Source organism: Lottia gigantea (genome assembly GCF_000327385.1).
Source record: "Lottia gigantea unplaced genomic scaffold LOTGIsca_5, whole genome shotgun sequence".
NCBI lineage: Eukaryota > Metazoa > Mollusca > Gastropoda > Lottiidae > Lottia > Lottia gigantea.
Genome location: NW_008709715.1, coordinates 2876385 through 2899663, shown reverse-complemented (window position 1 = coordinate 2899663; position 23279 = coordinate 2876385). Strand labels below are relative to the sequence as shown.

Sequence of the window (23279 nt, the reverse complement as noted above, 5' to 3'; positions counted from 1 at the left end):
TTCAGGTTGAAAACTTCCTTCTTGTACTTCCATTTTTTCTTTAGATTTCACTTCAGGACTTCCTTTTGCTACTTCCATTTTATCTTCGGATTTCACCTCCAGACTTCCTTCTCCATCAACTTCCATAGTTTCTTCTGACTTCACTTCTGCTTTGATATTGCTTCTATTTTTAGCTTTTAACATTTTTGCTGCCTTATATTCACGAAGTTTGCGCTGTCTGATCTTATAAGCAACTGAGCGTAAACCAACACTATCTTGAGATAATGGTTGATAAGTACGAGTTGAACTTAACCATTGCCAACCATTACTAACTGTTACCCTATATTCTTCTCCCTTCATCTTCCACACCTTCAATAATAACAAGTAATAGGTTATATCAATTCAATACTCAAAAGTTGACTTGGTGTCATATATAAGATCCAATCTCTGTATAATTGTAGTGCAGAATTTCTCCTCATTTAATCAATAGAGGAGTTCATCAGAAAGATATATAAGTAATTAACTATGTTCATAATAACACCCCAAGAAATAGAAAAACTTTATTCCAAAACAAGATTTGAAATATTTCAACTGTGGTAGCTTACCTGATGTTTCAGGCCCAAAGGGTATTTTATCCATATAGCTGTTCTGCCATCAAATTCATCTTCATTCCTCCTTTTTTCTTTCTTTTTCATTTCTTCTTTTTCAGCAGATGTTATTCTCTGAAGCTTACTGTGACCTGTTATTTAGAAAGAAAACAATTATATTTTTACCACTCTGAATATAATTGTATCAACAGAATTATTATTATAGTAGGTACAGTTGGACTGTAGTCTGTTTGATTTTTGACCCAAGTCAGTCTAGTATCGGCTTGACAAATAGTATTAACTGTCAAAAGTACTATAAGTCAATATAATTATTCATAACTTACACATTCTAAATCCATAAACCCCCAAAAATGTAACTTATAAGTTTATTAATTTGAACTTAAGCCTGACAATGGACCTTCAAGCTCAAAGGCATTAACACTTGCAAGCCGGGAAATTTACTGATGAACTGGATCAAGTGTGATTAGCTATATAACAGAACAGTATCTTACCTAAATGATCGGTCCATACTGGATTACATACAACTGGCTTAATACAAGCTTCTAGAATAGCTAGTGCAAGCCCAAAATCAGGTGGATTGTGACACATATGAACAGCTTTCTGCCAATTCGTTCTATGTATTGGCCAATTTGGATGTAGAAATGGAGTTGGAATGTTGTTTTCTAACTGGGTGATACTCAATCTTAATGTGGAGACAGTCAAAATACGATTTCCATGTACAGCACCATTCCATTTAAACTCTGCTAATGGTGTGAGACTAAATTTATGAGAGAGACTACGCCGTTTATCTCTGTCTTCATTATGTTGATGTTTATTTAGAGCTAATGTATTGGTAGAATACTGGTTTTGATACATTTTATAATTACCCTCCATTCCTGAAAATAAACATATCACTGATACAAAGTTGTTTAAGGTCATTATTTTTTCTTCTGAGTAACATTTCTCACATATTCACTTTTATCGATGTCTTATTATGCTATCGAAAAGAGCATGAAAACAGGAAATATTTTGCCAGGCCAGTGTTAATTTTCCTGGTATTTAGGAATAAGTTACTGCATGTTCCATCAAATCACTACTGTTTTGGTCATAAGCAATAAATATGCAAAATGAATGAACATTGTTTCAATTACAGTTAGCACATTTGGAGCTCAGATTTTCCTCAAAATAATTCAAAAATTCAGAAAAATTGAGTAACAGCAAAGATAAGATAATGAAAGCAAACAAATACACACCAAGTTTAAAATATTGTGATTGGGTAACTGAGACTGAAGAAGAGTTGTTTTTATTTCTAGCTATACGAGTAATGTCTCCTTCTTTACTTATGACTAGAACATCATCAGACTGAGATTTACTCAGAGCAGATTTAAAGGAACTGGTGGTAGTTGTAATGGAATCGGTGAATAGTTTTGGCGTTAGTGAACCAGTTTTAGATCTTGTTGTCATCATCTTTCTTGACTCTGTAAAAGGAAAATTTTCTCTTTATTTCAAATGAAAAGGAAAAGAGAAATTATCGGTTTGGCTTGCCACTCACAAAAGACCCGATGGTGACAAAGACTTTCTTCAAACATAGTAAAAAAAAACATGTTGCCAAGTTTGCTTTAAAATTAAGAAAAAAAAATTTTCTTTAAAAACATGAAAATGATACGAAAAAATTTTGTATCTTACCTAATAAGGAATTGGTAGAAGTGGTACTAGATACAACAGATACAGATGTATCATTCTTCACATCACCTTTAGACTGAGCTGGTGCAACTGATAACGTTACTTTACCACCTTCACGATTCACTAGTAACAATGTTTTACCCTGTCCATCACGTTTCATCATTGTACCCTTGACTGTATTAGGTAGTAGGGACTGGAGAGAGATGATTCTTTTCTCTGTGGATTTCTCGTCGACACTATTATTGTTAGTTTGTTCACTACCACCATTAGAATCATTAGCTATAGATGTTGTTTGAGTAACTACAGTAGTTTCTGATGTTGTTAGAGTAGTAGTTGTTGTTAGTACTGTAGTTTGAACTGTTTCACTACTACCCTCGGAATCTGTAGTACTAGTCACAGTAGCTGCAGTTGTTGATGTAGTAGTGTCTTGGCTCAATGAGTTTTCCTACGATAAATAAAGGATTGGTATTAATTTGGACAAAATCTAGTTGCTTGTCAGGTAATTTTAGTTTTCTCACTTTTTGTCAAATGCAACTATCAACCAGAATATACAATCAGCGAGTCTAGAAGTCTTTTCAGGAATATTAGCCATGTTACAAGAATAAAGCTACCTTTGACAGACTCCAATTTCTAAAGATCATGCAAGAGGTATTTTTTGAAATGGGGTGTAAACAAACTTTCAAATTAATATAAGTGGGAATGACTTTTGGATTCACCTAAAATTTCACTGTTTCTCAACTTACAATTTCAGTTTTTGATTCCATTGAAACATCCATTTTTTCTTCCTGATTTTCCACAGGTTTACTTTCATCTTCCTTATTCTTTTCTTCTTCTTTTTCTAACTCTTTTTTCTTTTCTTCTTCTATTTTAGCTTTTTCCTCTTCTTCTTTCTTTAATTCTCTTTCTTTTCTAAGCTTCTCTATATTTTCTAAAAAATATTGCAAATATATTTAAGGGTCAGTATGCAAAATTTTCATTATCAAAAACATCATAAATCATACCTGCTAAGAAATGGTATGAATCATCCTCAAGGTCAACTATTGATGTCAAGGCCAGTGCTTCCAAGAGTCGGCCAGGCTTTGGCTTTCAACCCCTAATTCCAATATTAAAATAACTAATACTAAGAGATGTTTGAATTCAGTAATTTACAAACCTGTCTCTATTTCTAAAACCGATTTTTTATTGCCTTTAGAAGCATTGGTTAATTCTTCCGTTATATTCATCTGTTTTAATATATCTTCTTTCATATCTTCTATAGATAATACTAGATCTTTCTCCCAAAATTCTCTATCTAATGTTAGTAATAATTCTTCTAACTGAGCTTTACAACTATAATACCAACACTCTTCTGTTCCTTCTCTATAATATAAATTTATACATTTAATAGTCATAGTTTTAATATGACAAATGAAAAGCATTTCTTGAAAGGATATATAATATATAAATAATATATCATATTTAACAAGAAGGAAATAGATGTGATTTAACTTTAAAATATCTTAGCTGATAAAGTGCTTAACTAATAATTTCTGATAAAGATACTTACACAATTATTCTTCTAATAAGAAACCAGTATTTCCTTCCATGTCTATCATATCCTATAGGTTCTTGTCTACATAGTAACCCACTCTTCTCAGCTTCTGATATACAATCAGTTAACCCTTTCACCTACAAATTATAACTCATTAATAAGCATTATTCAAGATAATGTATCAGAAGTCATCACAACATCTATACTGATAAAACAGTTTTGCCCTAAACCTTAATCGATACTTTTTGCTACTTAAATGCACCTAATTGGAATAATAAAAACAGCGGTGCACAAGGACGGAAATTTGACCAGGCATTAGCCAATTGTAAATCTGTTGGGGCATAATGAAACACAGTCTCTGTAGCAAAGCAGGCATTGGTTTATTTTCACATCCAAACAACTTTTTTTTTTTTTAAATAAACTCTTCCAAGCTGATGAGCTGACGAGTATGCTGAATTTACCTGATGTGCTCTACAAACACTACACAACCAGTCATCATCTGGTACTTCTTCCATTGGTGGATCTACACAAGCCAAATGATAAACAGCTGAACATGTTTCACAACACAACAAATCTCCCAATCTGAAAAATAAAATATTTCTTCAAAATCAACATCTCCTATCTCAAAGAACAACAGGGCACAATGATTGATTGAATTAAAAAAAAAAACTCATATTTCTGTCATTTCAAAATAAAGTAATTAAAGCCACATATTTTGTATAAATTTATAATCCATGACTTACTTATGACAAGCACGACAATGATCATCATATCTTATATTTCCTTCATTTGTTATTTCTTCTCTCACTTTATTGGTTGTTAGAAAAAGATCTGTCAATGTCTTTAATACATGTAGTTTATCTTCATAGGGAACAAATGGAAAGTCTCTATTTTCTAAATATGGTAAAACACTTCGGTATTCAGGATGGGTATCACTGTCAAGATAAGCACGCACAGATTCAGGCCATGTCATGCCGTCAGCTAAATATAGAGCAATGTTAACACTATCTTTCATATCATGTGGACCAAATGTCGTTCCATTGGCTTCTTCTTCTCTTAAAATTGCTTTAATCAAACAAATGTGAATTTCTGCTAATAATGTACATTGTTCTTCACATAGTAATGCTGCAGTAAATGTCTCAAATGTATAGGGTGAAATCCTCAAAATAACTCTAAAATGTCTAAGAACTTCAAAAACAGATACAGCTAACATAACATTTTCATTTGGTATGAGAAGATCATTCGAGCTGACAGGTAATATCACCTCTGGAATCTCAACATCTTCTGGTAACTCTGGTGTCTTTGGACATCGGTGGAATAATCTTCTACGACTCACAGAACTACTGACAGTACTAAAGCTCTCTTCACTAATGTCTGAAGCTGCATCATCTAGTTCATCAAAAGGTACATCACTGTTATCACCATCTAAGTCACCTGTAACATCACTTGATGCATCAGGATCAAGATCAGCCAATGATGCATTGGACCTATCATCATCTTCTTCCAGGAAACCTCCATGGCTGATGAAATTTCTAATTCTGTGTCCAGTCTCTCTATTCTTTGCTCTAAGCGATCTTCCATTGCCCTTACTAAAGTATGAGGCAGGGGAACCACTCGCGGGAGTACTTGATCTTGAACTTGATTCGCTTGCGGCTGCGCTAGTAAAAGCTTTGGGTTTTCTCAAAAAGTTTGTTCGGTTATTTGACAAAGGGGTCTTTGGTGGCCGACCCCTTGACCGCCTTGATCTCGTGGACATTTTCAAGATTTTTTCTGTAATTTACAGACCTTTATCATCCATAATAATAGTTGCATTGATACAGTTTGAAGGTAGTCCATATTTCTAGGTGTTTTTAGATTCCATGTTGAAAATTTTTGGAAGCCGCCATTTTAGTAATTCATGATCACGTGACTGTCATGGCCTGTAGTAAGCGGGCTGTGCTTCGGTTTTTGATGCTTGTCAATCTTATTCTTGCAAATTTCTTACGTGGCCATGTCCACATATATCTGCCTTTACGATATGCGCCTCAATCCAGTAAAAATTTTGACATTTATAGTACACCATACGAAAGAAATAACAAATTTCAACAGAAATTCGGCCAGACAAAGTGATCTGGTCAAGACTGTAAAACAGAAGTTGATTGGTTGATTGCAACGAGACGAAATATTGAATATTGCAAAGTAGTTCATGGGTATTAAACTTTTTAAGTAGAAAAGGATTGCAGTACTTTGTATTTTTATTTAGATTAACTTTAATATGGCAAAAATAGATAGAATTATTGTGATTTAGTGCCATACATCACTTTTGAAGCGCTGCTCATATAAACCAATGAAATGGCTCGTTACATTTTAGAAATTAATGAGACGCAGGTCAATTCGGACAGTAGTCAAATCGCCCTTAAAAGAAGCTATGAACACAGAATGTTTATGTTACTCAATATTATTTATTCCATCCATAAGCTTTGGTAGGCCAATTTTAGAAGGAGGGGGTAAATGGGACAGTATATTGCTCCGAAATAAAAGAAACTGTCCTAAAATGGCTAAAACCTCTAGTCTGAGTCGGTCACGGTTTTGGGTTTCCTATCCATGACGGCCCACTGGAGAAATTCAGGCAATTTGATGTGCAGTACCACTACATAAGGGCGCCGATTAGATCCAGACAAGCGCCTAAGAGGCATCCCGTGGATAACATCTCACATAACATACGATAAAACTGTAATAGTTATGATTATTATAGTTCTGTGGGAAAGACTGTCTTATAGTTACACTGAAACGTTTCACCTCAAGGGCGATCTGCCTTAAGGTCGGATTGGTGTCACCGAAAGTGACCATGCGTAAATATTCCTGGATTATCTCCCTTTAATCACATCGTGTCCAATAAGTTGTAAGGCAGTTACATCAAGTTTATCAAAAATGTATGGCATGAAACCATATTATTCAACAGGTGAAGACATAAAAATGTCGTCTGTTATGTATAAAATGAAAGGCTATTATGAAGATCAAGCTGAAAAGGTGAATTTAAACTAACAATCACGAGAATGTTCAAAAAATGAGGCTGCAGAGGGTTTCATCATTTTGACATATTTTGTCTGTATTTTGCCGAATTGACCCTGTCTGTAATTTCTTTTATTAAAACCGAGCATTATTAAACATATCAGGCCATCTCTACCTAACCCTAAAAAAGTCACTTAATTCAAATTGCATTCTTGGCCATCAAAATGGCTTAAAAAACAAACACCCAAACCTAGCTGACCCATTATGTTCCATCTTATCTGTTCTGGTACTTCTGTAGGCAGCCAAAGACACAATATGTGCCATGAAATGAGGGAGAACATAGCCAGTGTGCATATTGAAATAATTTTTGTCAGAGTGCCTGTATTGTGTTGGGCCTCTCAAAGTGAAGACAAGGGCATGATTCTGCTTCACATTAAAGGGGAACAGTCAGCATTTTCAGGGATTGATTTGGGTCTTTATTGTGATTTAATAGTCTGATCTAAGAAGTACTAAAACTAAAACGCATGAAAATCCCTTCCATTATACCTCAAACTAGAAATTTTACTGTCTATTCCTATATATATGTGTTTTCTATATGGCATAGTCTCACTAAAATTCAAGTCAAATTTTTAACTTTTAAACGTGAATAATTATGGATACACATGGATTTGAGGGTTCAAATTTCGACGATGAACTTTAAGATTCATTGTTATAATGATGCCACAGCTACAGTTTGTCCTTTTTGGACAATAATCTTTGGGAATGGCATGGCTTTATACGCCAAAATGGAAATGTAGATGTTTATTGCCATCTCCCATGTCCGTTGGTCCCATGTCCGTCAACACGTCAATATTTCTTGTGAACACAATAGAGACTACAGTTTTTAACTGATTTTAATGGAACTTGATATGATAATGTACATTGATGAGATCTTGGTCAAGTTCAAATTTGATTTTTGAGTTCAAAATTGGTTCATGAGCACAATTTTCAACGATTTCACTCTTAACAATTTTTTGCCCTGTGTGATTTGATAATTTGATGGGTTATTGATATTGATTTTGAAATATTTTGTGATATTACTCAGCATAAATAACTGGCAGTAAATTTATATATCATTGATTTCAAACCAATAAAATTTTCTTTAATATGAAAAAATTCGTACGTAAGTCACTAAAGACTGTTTTATCATTTCTGACATCTGCTAGTGGGCGTATGTTACCTTTTCTGGCAAGCTATCTTCTGAAAAAGTGAGGGCTGACAAGTTTGATTGGATAGCACTATAACATTTGTATTTAATGGGAGGTAATAATTATTTGGCGTTGGCGTCACTCAGGTCAGTTAATGATTCCGTCCTACTCCATTTTTACTTGTAAACACAAGTCGACAAATTGTGATGAATCTTGGTGAAATATTGTGTGTGGATAGTTTTTGATTATTGAGCCCTGAACGGTTTAAGGAATCACCTGAACATTCTTCAGTTTATCGATGTATAAACAGAAAAAACCTGTGTATATTGTATAAATCCGCGTATATTTATAATTAAATCAACTCGAATAAGTGTTTAAATATTTGTATAATATAACAACAACTTAAGGCACTAAGTTGGCGCATAAATACATAACATTTTAACATAACGCTAATGAACTGATACTAACAATAGAGACGTCCAAGAGAACAGTCAATCAGCAATAGATATGTAAACTATTTATATGGAGTGGCCACGTTGAAAGTTCAATTTTTGAAAGGCAAGTTCTAAATAAGTCCAGAATTCGTTCTCTGTTGATGTTCGAAGGAATGACATTGACCCCGTGTGGTGGCCACGTCAATCAAATTCAATGATAAAAGTAATCTGTTAAGGGGGCGGAGCTTATATTTACCATTCTGTTTACACAGATATAAACCGAATGCACGTGACCTCTGCTATCCAATCAAATTGCGTGATACCTTGTAAACAGAATCATGATTTAATTATTCTATATTATCTTGAAAAGGCAAATCGTCAATGTAATTTTTAAACATGGATAATTATGGATGCACCTTGTCAAGAAGGATAAAATTTAGCCAGTAAGCTGTGAAGACTATTTCTGATTAGCTAAGCTGAACAATTCCCGTTTCTGAGACCAAGGTACAATTGACCTCCGAATATCGTGAACCATCACTTTTAAAACAAGACTAACTTTTCTGTAGGTATGAACATGTGAAACAATGAGCTTATGTGAAATCTATGTGGTTTATTTATTTAACGACCAACAGCAAAATATTTTTGGTAAACCTATTCTACTCAGTAATAGATAGCAAATGGTAGCAATATCATGATTGTGGTACAATAAGAACTTCTGACTTGAGTTCAGTTGAAATATTGTATGAATGAAGTTAGTATGTATACATTTGACCCATGTTATTTGACTAAGAATCCCATCTGCTAGTCTTTTCTCTATATACATTAGAGGAAGGGTGAAACCTGATACTTCTGCTTTCACTTGTAGTTGTGTTGAAGTGTTGGCCAAAAGATGGAGGGAAACTTGTGGCAGACGTGTGTGAAACTAAATTATCAGTACATTTTTGTTAGCTGTAATAATTTATCTCTACTATGCTCACTATAAAATAATAGGAAAAGTAATGGGAAACGTGTTTTCAAGATTTCGAAATGAAATTCGGGATATTGTGAGGAATTGTCGCTCACGAGAAGAAGAGGAAGATGTTAAAACAATTATCAGTGATTATAGCACATTAGAAAGAGATAGACGCAAGTGTGCTGAAAAAAGTCCTAATGTGCATTTACAAAGATTTGATAGTGATACTGGGGAAGAATGGAAGAGTATGGTTCTCTATTCTTCCCATAACTTATCACAATCTAGTCCATGTATGGAGGAAAAAATTTCTAAAACTGATGTATCTAGTGTGAGTTCTACACCTCTAATAGTTCCTGGAAGGATTAGTTTGGCTACCACTTATCCTAGTTCTAGAGAAAATAGTAATTATAGTTTATTTAGAGAATTAAGTACTCTTAGTGATGAAAGTGATGATTTTGAAATATTTACTAAAGCTGGACTTCGAGCACGATATACATTAACATGTCCAGATCGAGAAAGCTTAAAAAGTGTCACACAGCAAAAGACTGAAAAGGAAGGAAAAGTAATTAAATTAAATTTTTGTCCTCTATGGTATCTGTAAAACCCATAATTTGTTAGTGGAATGCTTAATATGGTAATTTTTTTTCCCTGTCGTAGATTTATAAGGTAGATTTGTAACTGTGACTTGAATTCTGTTAGTTTGATCAACCAGCTAAGTTGTTTGAGGTAAAAGTTAAAGTGGACCAGTTGGTGACAAATATTTAACAAATACTAATATATACAGTTTAACAAATATACTGAACTCAACTCGAGCCATTCTAATATTGAGTTTGTATTATTTATTCTTTGTAATTTTGAATGGAAGACTCTATTGATTCGTCGATGGTATCAATTAAATTATATTATCTTAAAATTATAGGCTATGAGATGTAGGGGATTTGTGAATGATTCACTTTAAGATCAGCTTCTTATTCTATATAAAGACCATGTGCAAATTTAAATACTTTTTGTAATGAATTTCATTTGATTAAACACCAATAATAACAGGGAAACAAAACAGTAATATAATTTAATTAGACATCTTCTTGTATACAAAGATACCAGTATATTTAGAAAAATTAAACTATTCTAACAATATTTGAAATATCAATATTAAGTAATTTTCAGTTATAGAGTATCTGTTGCACTGGCCTAGATTTATCTATGAATGAGATGAAACAAGTTGATTATAATTGTAACACCCAGCTATTATATAAACAGAGTTGTACTTCCACAACCACTTCATAATGTCATTTGATCTTATGTTTTTTTTCCTGTTAGCCAAGAATTTCCCTCAAACAGATTTCTGTTTATCATATTGATATATTTACTCACAAAAAAAGATTTGATTTGGAAAACTTTTGTTAGCCTTGTCTGTTTATAGCTCTGAATTTTTGGTTATGATTCTGGTGATGAGGACACATTTTTTAAGCCTAGCTCAGTGGATATTTCATCTTTTCTGGTATTGAAAAAGAATTTTGCATTCTAAAATATCTAGGTGTAAATATGTAATGTAAGGTGTAGCTACAGGCCAAATTCACTATTGATGCTAGTTCTTCAAAAGAATTTCTATGTTTCTTTACAATGATAATTGCTGTTCCTATTTGAATTATTATATATTGAATTCTAGATATTGAATGTTGAGATTAAAGGTGTGTTCTACTGTTATCATGTATTAATCTTGAAATAAGAAAATTTGAAATGTCAGTGAGGTCAGTTGAACAGCTTGAAGTATTTATTCCTATTGCCAATATCAACAATATACATCATGTCTTGTAATTTGGTTTTTGATAGGGTTTATCTTTTATTCACAGGTATACTTCTGTCATGAAATATATTGACCTAATCACGAACTGAATATGTTTTGTATATCCAAATGATTTAATGCATTATTCTTTCTGATTCATAGATGTTAGATTAATATTATTTGCTAAAGTAAATCTTGAAATTGAGGGGGACGTTTGTTTCATAAAATGAAAATAAAGTAGTATTTGTATAGTTATATATTGTATATTTGTAGAGTACTATGACTCCTGTAGAAGAATTAGAGAGAAGACAAGAAGAAGTATTAAAAAGATTAGGTGTAATACAAGATAAAGTTGGTCAGTTAGAGAAGAAATATAATGTAGCAACTACTAAATCAGTTGAAACAGGGCTAATTTCGAGTTCTAAGCCAGTTTCCTTACAGGTAAATATGACTTACTGAGTTTAAGAAGCAAGCATGCGCCTAAAGCCAAAACTAGTGTGTTTGAAGGTTGGGATCAATGGCATGTTTTTAGTATCTTGGAGATAGTTCCATAGCCATCTGATCACCTAGTTGTAATTATAATCTATATTCATGACTTTTGTCATGTTTGAGGCCTGAACATACAAAGCACTGTTCTTGAAAAACGCAAATCACACAACAAAATTATTTTCAAAATATCACTTGATGGACTCCAAATTACTGATATGCTGCCACACACCACATTATTGTAACTGGTCCTTGTAACCTTGTTCTGTTTTATCATGCAGTTTCCATCAGTCTGCAACTTTCAATATGTGTGTCATGAGTCACAATAAAAGATCATTTTGGTTAAATTTGAATGTACCATGGTTAATGACTTGACTAGAAACTGGCTGCTGTTTGGCCCACACCTATCCTGGCATTGCGACGCTGTACAAAATTTCTCAAGGGTGGCAATCACTGTGGATGTTGCGGTAACCGGACTCAGCATGAGTATGAATGGACATATGAAAACACTTTGAGGCAATCTGTATGGAAAACGCACGCACGTAACTCTGTATGTTCAGGCCTTTATTCTACCATGACCTATACAAATCTATAAGACTGAGACTTGTTATCAGAAACATTTCTTCACTTAAGATATTTCACACTATCCAGCACCATGAACACTCACTGGTTCATGCTTTGCAGTAATATTATTGACCAATCTGATGTCTCCATCACACTAATAAATGATAATGTATTTTTCAGACTGGAAAACTCCATGATATAGTAGTCTACATCGATCCATCTTCTATACCTTATTCATTATTAGTTTTATACCACCAATTACAACAACATTATTCTATACTAGCTTCCACTCATCTTCATTCTTCTGTATCCTACGTACCAGATAATATACAAAATCTCTTTAACAATGGCCTTGTACAGTCTCGTAAAGATTACCAAATAGCTCTCACTGTTATCTGGAAAAAAGGTAAGTTAAGATATTTGTGCACTTTTTTGTTAAATACATTGTAAGGTGTTATAAGTGGTATAGAACACTCTTTGGTTACCCTTAGTTCATTAGATTCAACATTTGTAACTTTTGAACATAGACTGTTCTTTTGTATGTTCGAGAATGTCCTTGGATGTGCATTAAATATTCGAGCAAACTTTTGAGATGAGTACTGCATGCTTTTTGGTATTTGCTTTTTCGCAGTATAATGAAGATATATTTCTGATGTCAGGGACCCAGAAAATACTAAAATTTTCACTTATAAAGTTTATCATTGTTGAAAAATCTGAAAGCTATAAAGAGTTATCTCCTTTTATGCATTTCAGTGCTGTTTGGTCCAAGATTAATGGTGGATCCAAGTAAACAAACAGCTATTGAAGGTGAAGTGAATGTAGCTAGATATCTACAGCGTTTGTTAGATTCGAGTTTTGATAGTGGAGATGTTGTTCAAGCTACACAGATAGATGAATGGTTGGATACAGCTCAAATACAATATAATAATGGCAGTAACAAGGAGAGGGCTGCAGTAATGAGGTCATTGAATGCTAAGTTAGGGAAAAGTAGTTGGCTTGTTGGTGATAGGTGTTCTCTAGCTGATGTAGCTATGTGGTCTGTTTTACAGCAATCTGGACAAGTTGATAATGTTCCTGGTAATGTGAAGAAATGGTTAACTTCTTGTAATGCCTCCAGTTTATTTGCTTATGCTTTGAAATTTGTTCAATAATTTATGAAAACAATTCTGTGATAAAAGATGAAAATGTGCTATTCTGAATTAACAAGTCAATGTTCTATATTTTTTAAACTAACAGTGAATGTTATTGCTGGTTTTTGATATGTTAATGCCAACAATGTCATATCTAGTTGATTATGTCATATGTTCTATGCCTGGCTGTCTTTAATGTCATCTCTGCAGAATCAAAAAGGGAACAATTTTTGCCAATGTAGTACCTAAAAAGCATTATATTTCCCAATTATTTATACCTCTTACTTAGAGTGATCTGAAAAGCGTTGAATGAAATAGTTGATTTGAAAATGAAATTTTCTGTAATTATTCTGAATTGATGTCTTGTGTATTAATGCCCATTGAATTGTAAATATAGAATTATTTCATCTTATCTTCATTCTTATTTATACATAAAATTCAGTAGAATCCCTATATTATCTACAATGCTGACAGATTTCAAATTCAAAATAATTTTGAAAAATTAAAGAAACATAGTCTGATATGATTATCGCTGAAGTGACATTTGATTCTTGTTTTCTGCACCAAATGAAGGCAACACAAAGCAGTATGCAACCTTGGTCTTGCCTTGTTCAATTTCAAAGTACTAAGGTGTAGGTGCACAACCTGTAACTCACAATTGTCCATCAAGGTCTATGTTTCTAATCAACTGTGTTCTGCTAGTGTTGAGCTAACCATACTCATGCTTAGCAATATCACAGCCACTGGTCTCTGTGATCTACGGATTCCTTGTCTAATTTAAGTCTCCTGGAATGATCTAATATGCATCTATTTTCACATATAAGAATGGCTCTTGTCTGTCGTCCTTACCTCGGTATTTCTTGTAAGCCGAATAATAGAGACATCTGATTTTTTAAACCGTTCAAATTTGTCGATTTTTTGAAGAATGGAGCTACTGCCCTCGACTTGATTAAAACTCGTCAATATCTGTATGTGAACACAAAAGAATGAAATTGATATAGAACGAATTTTACAATATTTTTAAAAGAAGGTTTTGAAGTAGCTTTTGACAACATTTAAAATATATCAATTAAGCTACATTACTGACATTGTCATCAAGGAGACTGATGAATATAGTTCATGCTGCATGTTATTGTATAAAAGAATTTACAATGATGATATGTGGGCAAATGTCTACCTTGTCTGCTAAGATATCCTAATTTAAAAGCTAATCAAGGAGAAGTGCGTTAGGCTGTATTATACACATAAGATACATTTCATATATGTCACCCTTTACTCGTCGTTCGGATGGGACAATAAACCGAGGCCCGGTGTGCTACCGGCTGTTCACGTTTAAGATCCCTCGACAGTTGGAAATCGAAAAAGAGCCGGCTAATGCCACTGTCCTGGCAAAATTTCCCCCATTGCACCCCGCACGGCGTTACCCGTCTTCATTAGCCCACATGGTACAGAAAAGAAGGAAGTAATACTCCATTCATTTAATTTACATTGTTTTCTACAACGTCACATTGAATCGGATGTATTGAGTGAAAAATGATTATGATGATTTCCTTAAAGATGGGTTCCCTTATTTTCATTTATGAAAATGGATATGCTAATACTTATATGAATAGAAAGTAGAGGTGTCCTAATGTCTCACATGTCCATAATTAATTCATAAGCTAAATTAGAAGAGAATTGCCAGTGAGTGACCGATCACGAAAGGTCAAAAAGTATTTTTTTGTTTATCCAGACTGTATATACATGGACATTTATGATTAAAATCTCTTTATATGAAATATAAGAAAATAATGATATGATAAAGAATACATGATAATTCATTAGATACACCAATTATTCTAATAGTTCGCTTAATTTGACTCTTAAAAAACACGGAAATCCATCTTTAATTCTTGAATCATCATTATTGGAAACTTGTTGTTTTTCCATTTTTTTTTCATTGGTTGGGATATTTATTTGGAAAATTGAAATAAAAATATTTTTATTTGGAAAATTGAAATAAAAATATTTTTATTTGGAAAATTGAAATGAAAATATTTTTATTTGGAAAATTGCGTTTGCGATGCAAGCCAAATATTAAAACTATTTCTCAATATATGAGGGAAATTATATACAGTACATAGTACGATTTACGTGATTAAAGGACTATAAAGATGACACTTTATATTGAAGATTTACTAAAATAAAATACCCGAAACACCTGAGAATTAACCGACGTTCATTCGATACGTAATATTAATACCTACAATAGTTGGCCTAGTTTTTAAAAAAAGGAACTTAAATATATAACCAGTCATGAGCTGTGCTCAAGGAAGAGTAACATACACATATGCGTATATTTATATACATAATTTACCAGTATAAATTTATTCGAACTAATGGAAGTTGAGCAGGATGTAGGAGGGTTTCTTCCCGATACCAGTTAATAGCTTGTTATGTTATAGCCTATAATTATCAAATGTCCTATTTGGAAATTTTGTTAGTGCGTTTGATAATGGTATCTTTACATTTTCTCAAGAATTTTTATCAGAAATTTAACTTCACGTGATAACTGTTTTGAAGATAAGTAAAAATAGGCGAAGTTTGAAGTCCACTCCGGTGATTGAATGACAATAAGTATGAATCTGAAATTATACATTCTAATATGTGTCACAGTTTCAGGAATTTTAGGAACTCCGCTAGATGATTATGTTAACAGACCAGATTCAACTTATAAATATTTTGAAATAACTCATTATGTTCACGAAGATCATACTTTGTATATACTCAATATGACGTCACAGACATGGTTGACAGGTAGGTTACTAGATTGTCTATTATACCTTATAATACAATTGACCTCAATTTAAAAAATAAATGAAATCAACCTCTAGGCTCGGTGTTTTGTGAGACTCAGTATTTCACTCTATCATTTCACCACATTTCATCATTGACATGAACATGATGGAGTCTACAGTGTTCGTCCAATTTTCATAAAAATTTTGTGTAGGATGTATGCCAATAAAATATCTGAAAAGTTAGAATTGGGTACAGTTTGACAAATATTGTTGGAGTTACAGCCCTTGATATACTGAAAATGTATTAGGTAAGTGGGCGTATTTTGCTTGGCAACCGACTATTCCATTTTGATCATTTCAAGCCAGTATAATATAGGCCAACTGACAAAAAATGGTTATAGAGAATGAATGAGCCATTAATGCCATAAATATAGATATTGAGCCTAAGATTAACAGATTATCGGGAGTGAAAACTCTCATCCATACAATTATCAAATTATAATTTGTGATTAAATTACAGCTGAGATATCAACACAACCTATCTGGTGGCATTATTTAACAGTTACCATTCCACACAAAATCAGATATCCTGATGCTGCATTTATGTTTATTGAAGGTGGATCTAACCACAATGGGTAAGGCTTCTTCTATGTCATTGTTCTGCTCTTGAAATTACTTGTTTATGGCAATCTACTTGAATGCAGGATTGAATAATTTGTTTTATTTATGCTTATTCTATTAAAGACCACCTACCGGGACTGATAATTTCGTTGCACTAACAACAGCGATGGCAGTTAGTACTGGAACTATAGGTGCAGATTTAAAGATGATTCCAAATCAACCAATTATGTTCAAGGTAGGGTAATTGAGTTTTCATACCCTTTCAACGAGTATACCCAAAAAATATTTACTATAAACGAGTATACCATAACGATATTAACTATACACGCTCCATAACGATATTAACCATAAACGAGTAGGCTATACCACAGCGATATTCACTATAAACGAGTATGCCATAACGATATTAACTATAAACGAGTATACCATAACGATATGAACGATAAACGTTCAATCAGTATATACATGGTATTGACGATAAAAGTTTAGTGAGTATACCATTATGATATTTACTATCTAAACGATCAACGATTATACCAAAATGATATTTACTGTAAACAATCAACAAGTATATCATAATGATATTAACAATAAACGTTCAATAAATATATATCATAATGGTATTTTAACGATAAACCTTCAATGTGTATATTGACGATACACGTTCATTATGGTATTTACTATAAACATTCAATGGGTATGTTATCATTATATCGCATTCACTATAAAGGAATTACCAAGTTATAAGGTAAAACCTTAGGACTGGTAATTACCATTTACAACTCGGTAATGCCTTTATAGATATCATTATGATATACTTGTTGATTGTTTACAGTAAATATCCTATTGGTACATTCGTTGATCGTTTAGATAGTAAACATCATAATGGTATACTCGCTAAACTTTTATCGTCAATACCATGTATGATATACTCATTGACAGTTTATCGTTAATATCATTATGATATACTTGTTGATCATTTCAGTAAATATCATTTTGGTATATTCGTTGATCGTTTAGATAGTAAATACCATAATGGTATACTCACTAAACTTTTATCGTCAATACCATACTGATTAAACGTTTATCGTTAATATCGTTATGGTATAGTCGTTTATAGTTAATATCGTTATGGTATAGTCGTTTATAGTTTATACTCGTTTATAGTTAATATCGTTATGGTATACTCGTTTATAGAATATGATATACTCATTAAACGTTTATCGTTAATATCATTATGGTATACTCGTTTATTGTTTAATGATATACTCTTTGATCGTTTATCTTACCCATTGTTAATCAGTATGACCAATGTCTGATACAAACAATTCGCGATTACCGGCCAACTTTCGTGTTTCAGTACGAATATTATTTACCTAATTTCATGTGACAAATGCCCTTTACAACGCGTAGGTTAAACTAAAAATTCTCTGAGAGAAAGAATTAACGGCCATCGTTTTGACATCTCCCAACATCAAGATAAACCAATTGGGAACCACTTCAACTCAATCAACCATTCCTTGGCCAATTTGAAGGTGAAACCAAACCGATTGAGCAAGTATATAATTAATGAAGAAGACATCAATCCCATGACATGAAGACTATACAGAGAAAGCTTTTGGATAAACCAAGTAAAAACTGCCTCACCTTCTGGACTCAATATTCAGTTTGATTTCCAAATAGGCCTAATACCATTTGTTTTCCTATTTAATAACATTTCTTGCCAAGCTTCCCGTATAGTTAAACGATACCACTCAGAGTTAAAAAAATAAACTACGAACTGTCTTCTATAAAAACAAACAAACAAACTGGTATTGGCCTATTCTAAAAATCAAAATCTACACGACATACTTGTTCGTGGCCGATTAGATCCAATTGAGGATGCATAATAATCATACGAACCTGTATTACGAGTTGTTTCGTTGTAAAGTTTACTTTAGACTTGCCAGTAAGCACCTTTTCGTTGTTATTTCAAATAGATGAAACACTTCTTTCTTTTTAATGATGATAATCAGTATTTTTATACTTAATAGTGAATTGCTTGGATAAATATAAGTAGAAATTTTAAATTTTTATCTCGTGGTTTAAAATTTAGGGCCGCAAAACCTTTCCAAATTACTTACTTCTGCTTATTTTACTAAATATTAACACCACAATATTGTAAACAATACTTTGTGCCAGCGCCTTATATTGAACAGTCCTATCACAATTTATTTAATAGGCTGATCCAACTAAAAAACAGAGAACTGAAGATGCTATTATTGCCTGGACATGGAAAACATTTGTAGAAACAAATGGGTCGAATCCTGATCTATTACTTCGAATGCCAATGACCAAGGTAAGATGTTTAACATAAATTTGTAGGGCAAATTATAAAACCCCACCTCTCCTTAATGGCAACATGATAAGGTTTTGTTCATAGAATTAGATTATTTCTATGCTACTTGCATCTAGTCCATTGGATGTCGTATAGGGTTATAAAAACATATGAAACAATTATATACAGCACGATTTTGATGACTTTATCTTTTGAGGAAACGTTTATGGAAAAATGTAAACAGCATTTTATATGGAATTTTTTTTTTACTTTTTGATTCTCGTATCATACTAGCAATGTACTGTAACAGTTTAGTTGTATTTTCAGGCTTCAGTTCGTGCTTTAGATACCATAGCTGATTTTGCTATGGATAAAGTTGGTAATAAAGTAGATAAATTCTTTATAGCTGGGGCTTCAAAGGTAAAGTTCATAATATTATAATATATCAAGGAGTGACAAAAACATTTAAAACATTTTGAAATTGAATCATACTAAATCTTTGCCAGATCTCGTGATGTCACAGATGCCACATTTTAAAGATGGATATAACTATGTTCGTGTTTGCTATCAATTACATTTATTTGTTTCAGAGAGGATGGACAACATGGACAACTGCAGCAGTAGATAATAGGGTTGTTGCAATGGCACCAATTGTCATGGATTTATTACATATGGTGAAGGTGGGTGATAATTCGTAAATCAGTTACGGTGAGAAAATGTGCAATAAAACTCCTGATGGTGCATTCGCCGATGCAAGACAATGGAATATCAAAATATGACCAATCCTACGAAAATTGTACGATGTCTGAAATTTTGTTATCCAGACACAATTGTTATTTTTTCAGAATCTTCATCATCACTACCGTGCTTATGGTGGCTGGACTTTTGCTTTTAAAGATTATTACAGTCTGAATTTTACACAAGATTTAGACAGTCCGTGGACACAAGCTATGGCTGATATTATTGACCCAATTAGTAAGACTTCCATTAAAAGGCTTTCAACCCGACAAGTAACAGAACAGTTGCGCCTCGAAGAACGACTTGAATTACAACGAATCTAGATAAACCTATTACATCGTTCTTAAAGGAACATGGCTACTGGCATTGTCTTGGATGATCGCAGTCGGCATCAGTTGCTCAAGATATATTTTGCAGCAAAAACTGGATCTGGTCTCCGAGCTTCACGGTAGGATTTAATGAAAAATGAGACAAACCTTTTTAGATCATGTAAATCACCTGTTGACCTGAGCCCCCTTACCCTTGACTATTCATTTATAATAATGTGATGTAATGGCACCTTTTTATGTTCAGGTTACAATGATAGATATGCTAACATACCTAAACTTGTTGTTTCTACTGGAGGTGATGAATTCTTCTTGCCAGACGACTCACATTTTTATTTTAAGGAATTAATGGGACCTAAATACCTTAGGTAAATAAAAAATCAAATCACTATATTTAAATCCTTCATGATTGATAAAAAAAAAAATCAGCGTCAGATGTCGCACTAGGCACAAAATATTAACAGCAACCACACAGCAAGATTATAACAGTGTCTTAGAGAGCTGAGTGATTAATACGTTTAGTATAGATATGGTTTAGGCATAGGACAAGGCTATAGCAGCGGGTCAGGGGAGGAGATGACAAAGCGGCTAGTCACTTGGATGGGACAATACACCTTATAGCACCAAGTGTCAAATTATTAACGATTTACCTCTCAATTTGTTATTTTTGCAGAATTTTACCAAATGCAGAACATTCTTGTGCTGGTCATGAGATTAGTTTATTGTTTACAATGAGAGCTTTCTATTTATCTGTGATAACAGTACGTATTTAACTATGATAATCTCAGAAAACATAACGATTAATTGAGTGTGGCTGTAGCATGGATGTTTAGAATGTTTAACACAATGTGAAAGTGGAATACGTCATGATTTTAGTTGCTCACTTTTATAAATAACAAAATACTAGACTACGTAACGTTTTGTATTAAACGCAGTTTGATATGGAATCAGTATAGAGCCTCACAAATCATAGTATCTCATGCTGAGATATAGTGAGAAAATTTCACCATCATGTTTCACCAACATTTTTATTTCAGAAAACACCTTTACCACAACTAACATGGGTGAGGGAAGAGGTAAAAATAAATCCTTTATAATTTTAATCATATCTACAGAAGCATTTCCCTCTCCCACAGTAACACATCTTTCATATTCTCAGATGAATTGGCCCTTCTAAAATCTACGGCGCCTGGTATTTGGTAAAACAAGAATGTCGATGGAATGTCCATATAACGCTGAATGTTTACAACGGCTTTGGGGATAATCAACAATCTGTACTGAACCATGTTTTGCTATCAATTTGTACTGAACCATGTTTTGTTATCAATTTGTACTGACTGAACCATGATTTGTTATTAATTTGTACTGACAGAACCATGTTTTGTTATTAATTTTTACTGACTGAACCATGCTTTGTTATCAATTTGTTCTCAACCATGTTATGTTTTATATTTTTAGACACCATCGGGTGGTAGAATTACAGTGACTTGTAATCAGAAACCTAAAACAGTCAATGTGTTTTATGCCAGAACTCTAGACGGGAATAGGTATATTACGTCTTTAGTTTGTAGTAAATTCGAATCTTATTTGATTAGAAACTTACAGTACCTAACTTTGTGACGCACAGTAACTAGCTCTGAGCTTCTTAGTTAACCCCGAGCCATATCGCCGCAAATGCTTCCTGAACTTTTTGTTCTGCACCTCTAGCGTCAATAGCTCTCGTTCTGAGCTTCATCGTAGCTAGCTTTGATACAGTGATTTGCCTTTGAAATACTATATAAATTCTCCACGACTATAAACGAATATTTCCAGTATTGAAGTTATTATATGGATCTTGGTGGTATTGTCATTTTTTTTTAGACGTGACTTTAGATTATTAGTTGGTACCCCAGGTGACCCTTCTAAACCCATGCCACATCCCGTAGTTTGGTTGAGAGATGATGTACAAGATATGGTACGTAATAAAATTTTCCTGGGCATTTATTTAATCTTGATAGAAGTCACGTTATCTGATGACTGTGGTGAACTTATTGATACTTTGTCTAGATCTCGTAGCCAGCTACCAAGCATTTAGATTTTTAAGAAAGGATGACAGTTTCATATTGTACTTTCTTGCACCACCTAAATATCATTATTACGTGTCAAGAGCTAAGGAAATGATATATGCTGAAAAAAAATCCGATTATTTCCGCAGTTGGCACATGATGTTCGAACCTTTAAAATGTTCTCTGTTCACTTATCTTGAAGTCATTATTTATAGGGTAACAATGTATACAGAGCTGAACTAACAAAACCTGAAATAGGCTGGACAGCATTCTTTATACAGGTTAGTTGAACTTCCAAAATGGTGTTTCATTATAATAGGCCTACTCTATAGGGGATTCAATAATAAAATTAATCATAATAGCAAATAATCATCTCATTTAAAAGTTTTACTGCAACAAAGTTTCATGGTTAGCTTGTCGGACAAATTATATCCACGACAAGGGTTATTTCGAACTAGTCAAAGATTTCATCAATTCAAATGTGCATATGTTTTTCAGTTAACATTCCAAGGTTTCGCTGACTCAGATTTAGAATTTACCACAGAGACTCAAATCATTCCAGATATATTCCCATTTCCAGATTGTACTGGGCAAGAGTGTAAAGGAACTTTAGTCTAATGTTACATTATTTCATACTGTTATTAATTTGTAAATAACTTATTAAATACTCATTTTATATTTTTAACGAGTCATTTCTTCAGTAGATAATTTATGTCAATTATCACTGACATCTGAGGACCCACTCGACCTGTATTCAATTATCTGATATCTGAGGATCTACTCGACCTGTATCCAATGATGTCTGACATCCGAAGTCTGACTCAGCCTACATTTAAATATCACTGACATATTAGGACCCACTCGGCCTGTATTCAATTATCATGGATATCCGAGGACCTTGGCTTGTATTCAATTATCACTGATATCCGAGGACCGACTCAACCTGTATTCAATTATTTGACAGCTGACACTCAGTTTATTCAATGATCTCTGACATCCGAGGAATGACTCAGCCTACCTTCAAATATCACTGACATCCGAGGACCCACTCGGCCTGTATTCAATATCATTGACATTAGAGGATCTGGGCTGCATTTCAATTATCACTGACATCCGCGGACCCACTCGACCTGTATTTAATTATA

At 33.2% G+C, this 23279-nt stretch overlaps 3 protein-coding genes across 3 annotated transcripts; 2 read left to right on the top strand and 1 right to left on the bottom strand.

The window, feature by feature from the left end:
- Positions 1-566: 566 nt before the first annotated feature.
- LOTGIDRAFT_106842 (hypothetical protein) lies at positions 567-5536 on the bottom strand (the record flags this gene model as incomplete). Its single annotated transcript, XM_009061924.1, has 7 exons — positions 567-718; positions 1079-1513; positions 3055-3158; positions 3399-3608; positions 3796-3917; positions 4242-4362; positions 4524-5536. 7 exons carry the CDS (start codon positions 5534-5536, stop codon positions 567-569), a joined length of 2157 nt encoding a protein of 718 aa, XP_009060172.1.
- Positions 5537-12360: 6824 nt separating this feature from the next.
- LOTGIDRAFT_106366 (hypothetical protein) lies at positions 12361-13331 on the top strand (the record flags this gene model as incomplete). The annotated part of the gene is made up of 2 exons (XM_009061923.1): positions 12361-12586; positions 12934-13331. Coding segments are annotated over 2 exons (624 nt in total), but the record flags the coding sequence as incomplete, so codon positions are not given.
- Positions 13332-15928: 2597 nt separating this feature from the next.
- LOTGIDRAFT_154212 (hypothetical protein) lies at positions 15929-22752 on the top strand (the record flags this gene model as incomplete). The annotated part of the gene is made up of 14 exons (XM_009061922.1): positions 15929-16106; positions 16608-16722; positions 16832-16943; positions 18930-19046; positions 19353-19445; positions 19616-19705; positions 19871-20000; positions 20337-20457; positions 20763-20850; positions 21127-21165; positions 21548-21636; positions 21950-22043; positions 22350-22415; positions 22633-22752. The coding sequence occupies 14 exons, from the start codon at positions 15929-15931 to the stop codon at positions 22750-22752; spliced, it is 1452 nt and encodes a 483-aa protein (XP_009060170.1).
- Positions 22753-23279: the final 527 nt, after the last annotated feature.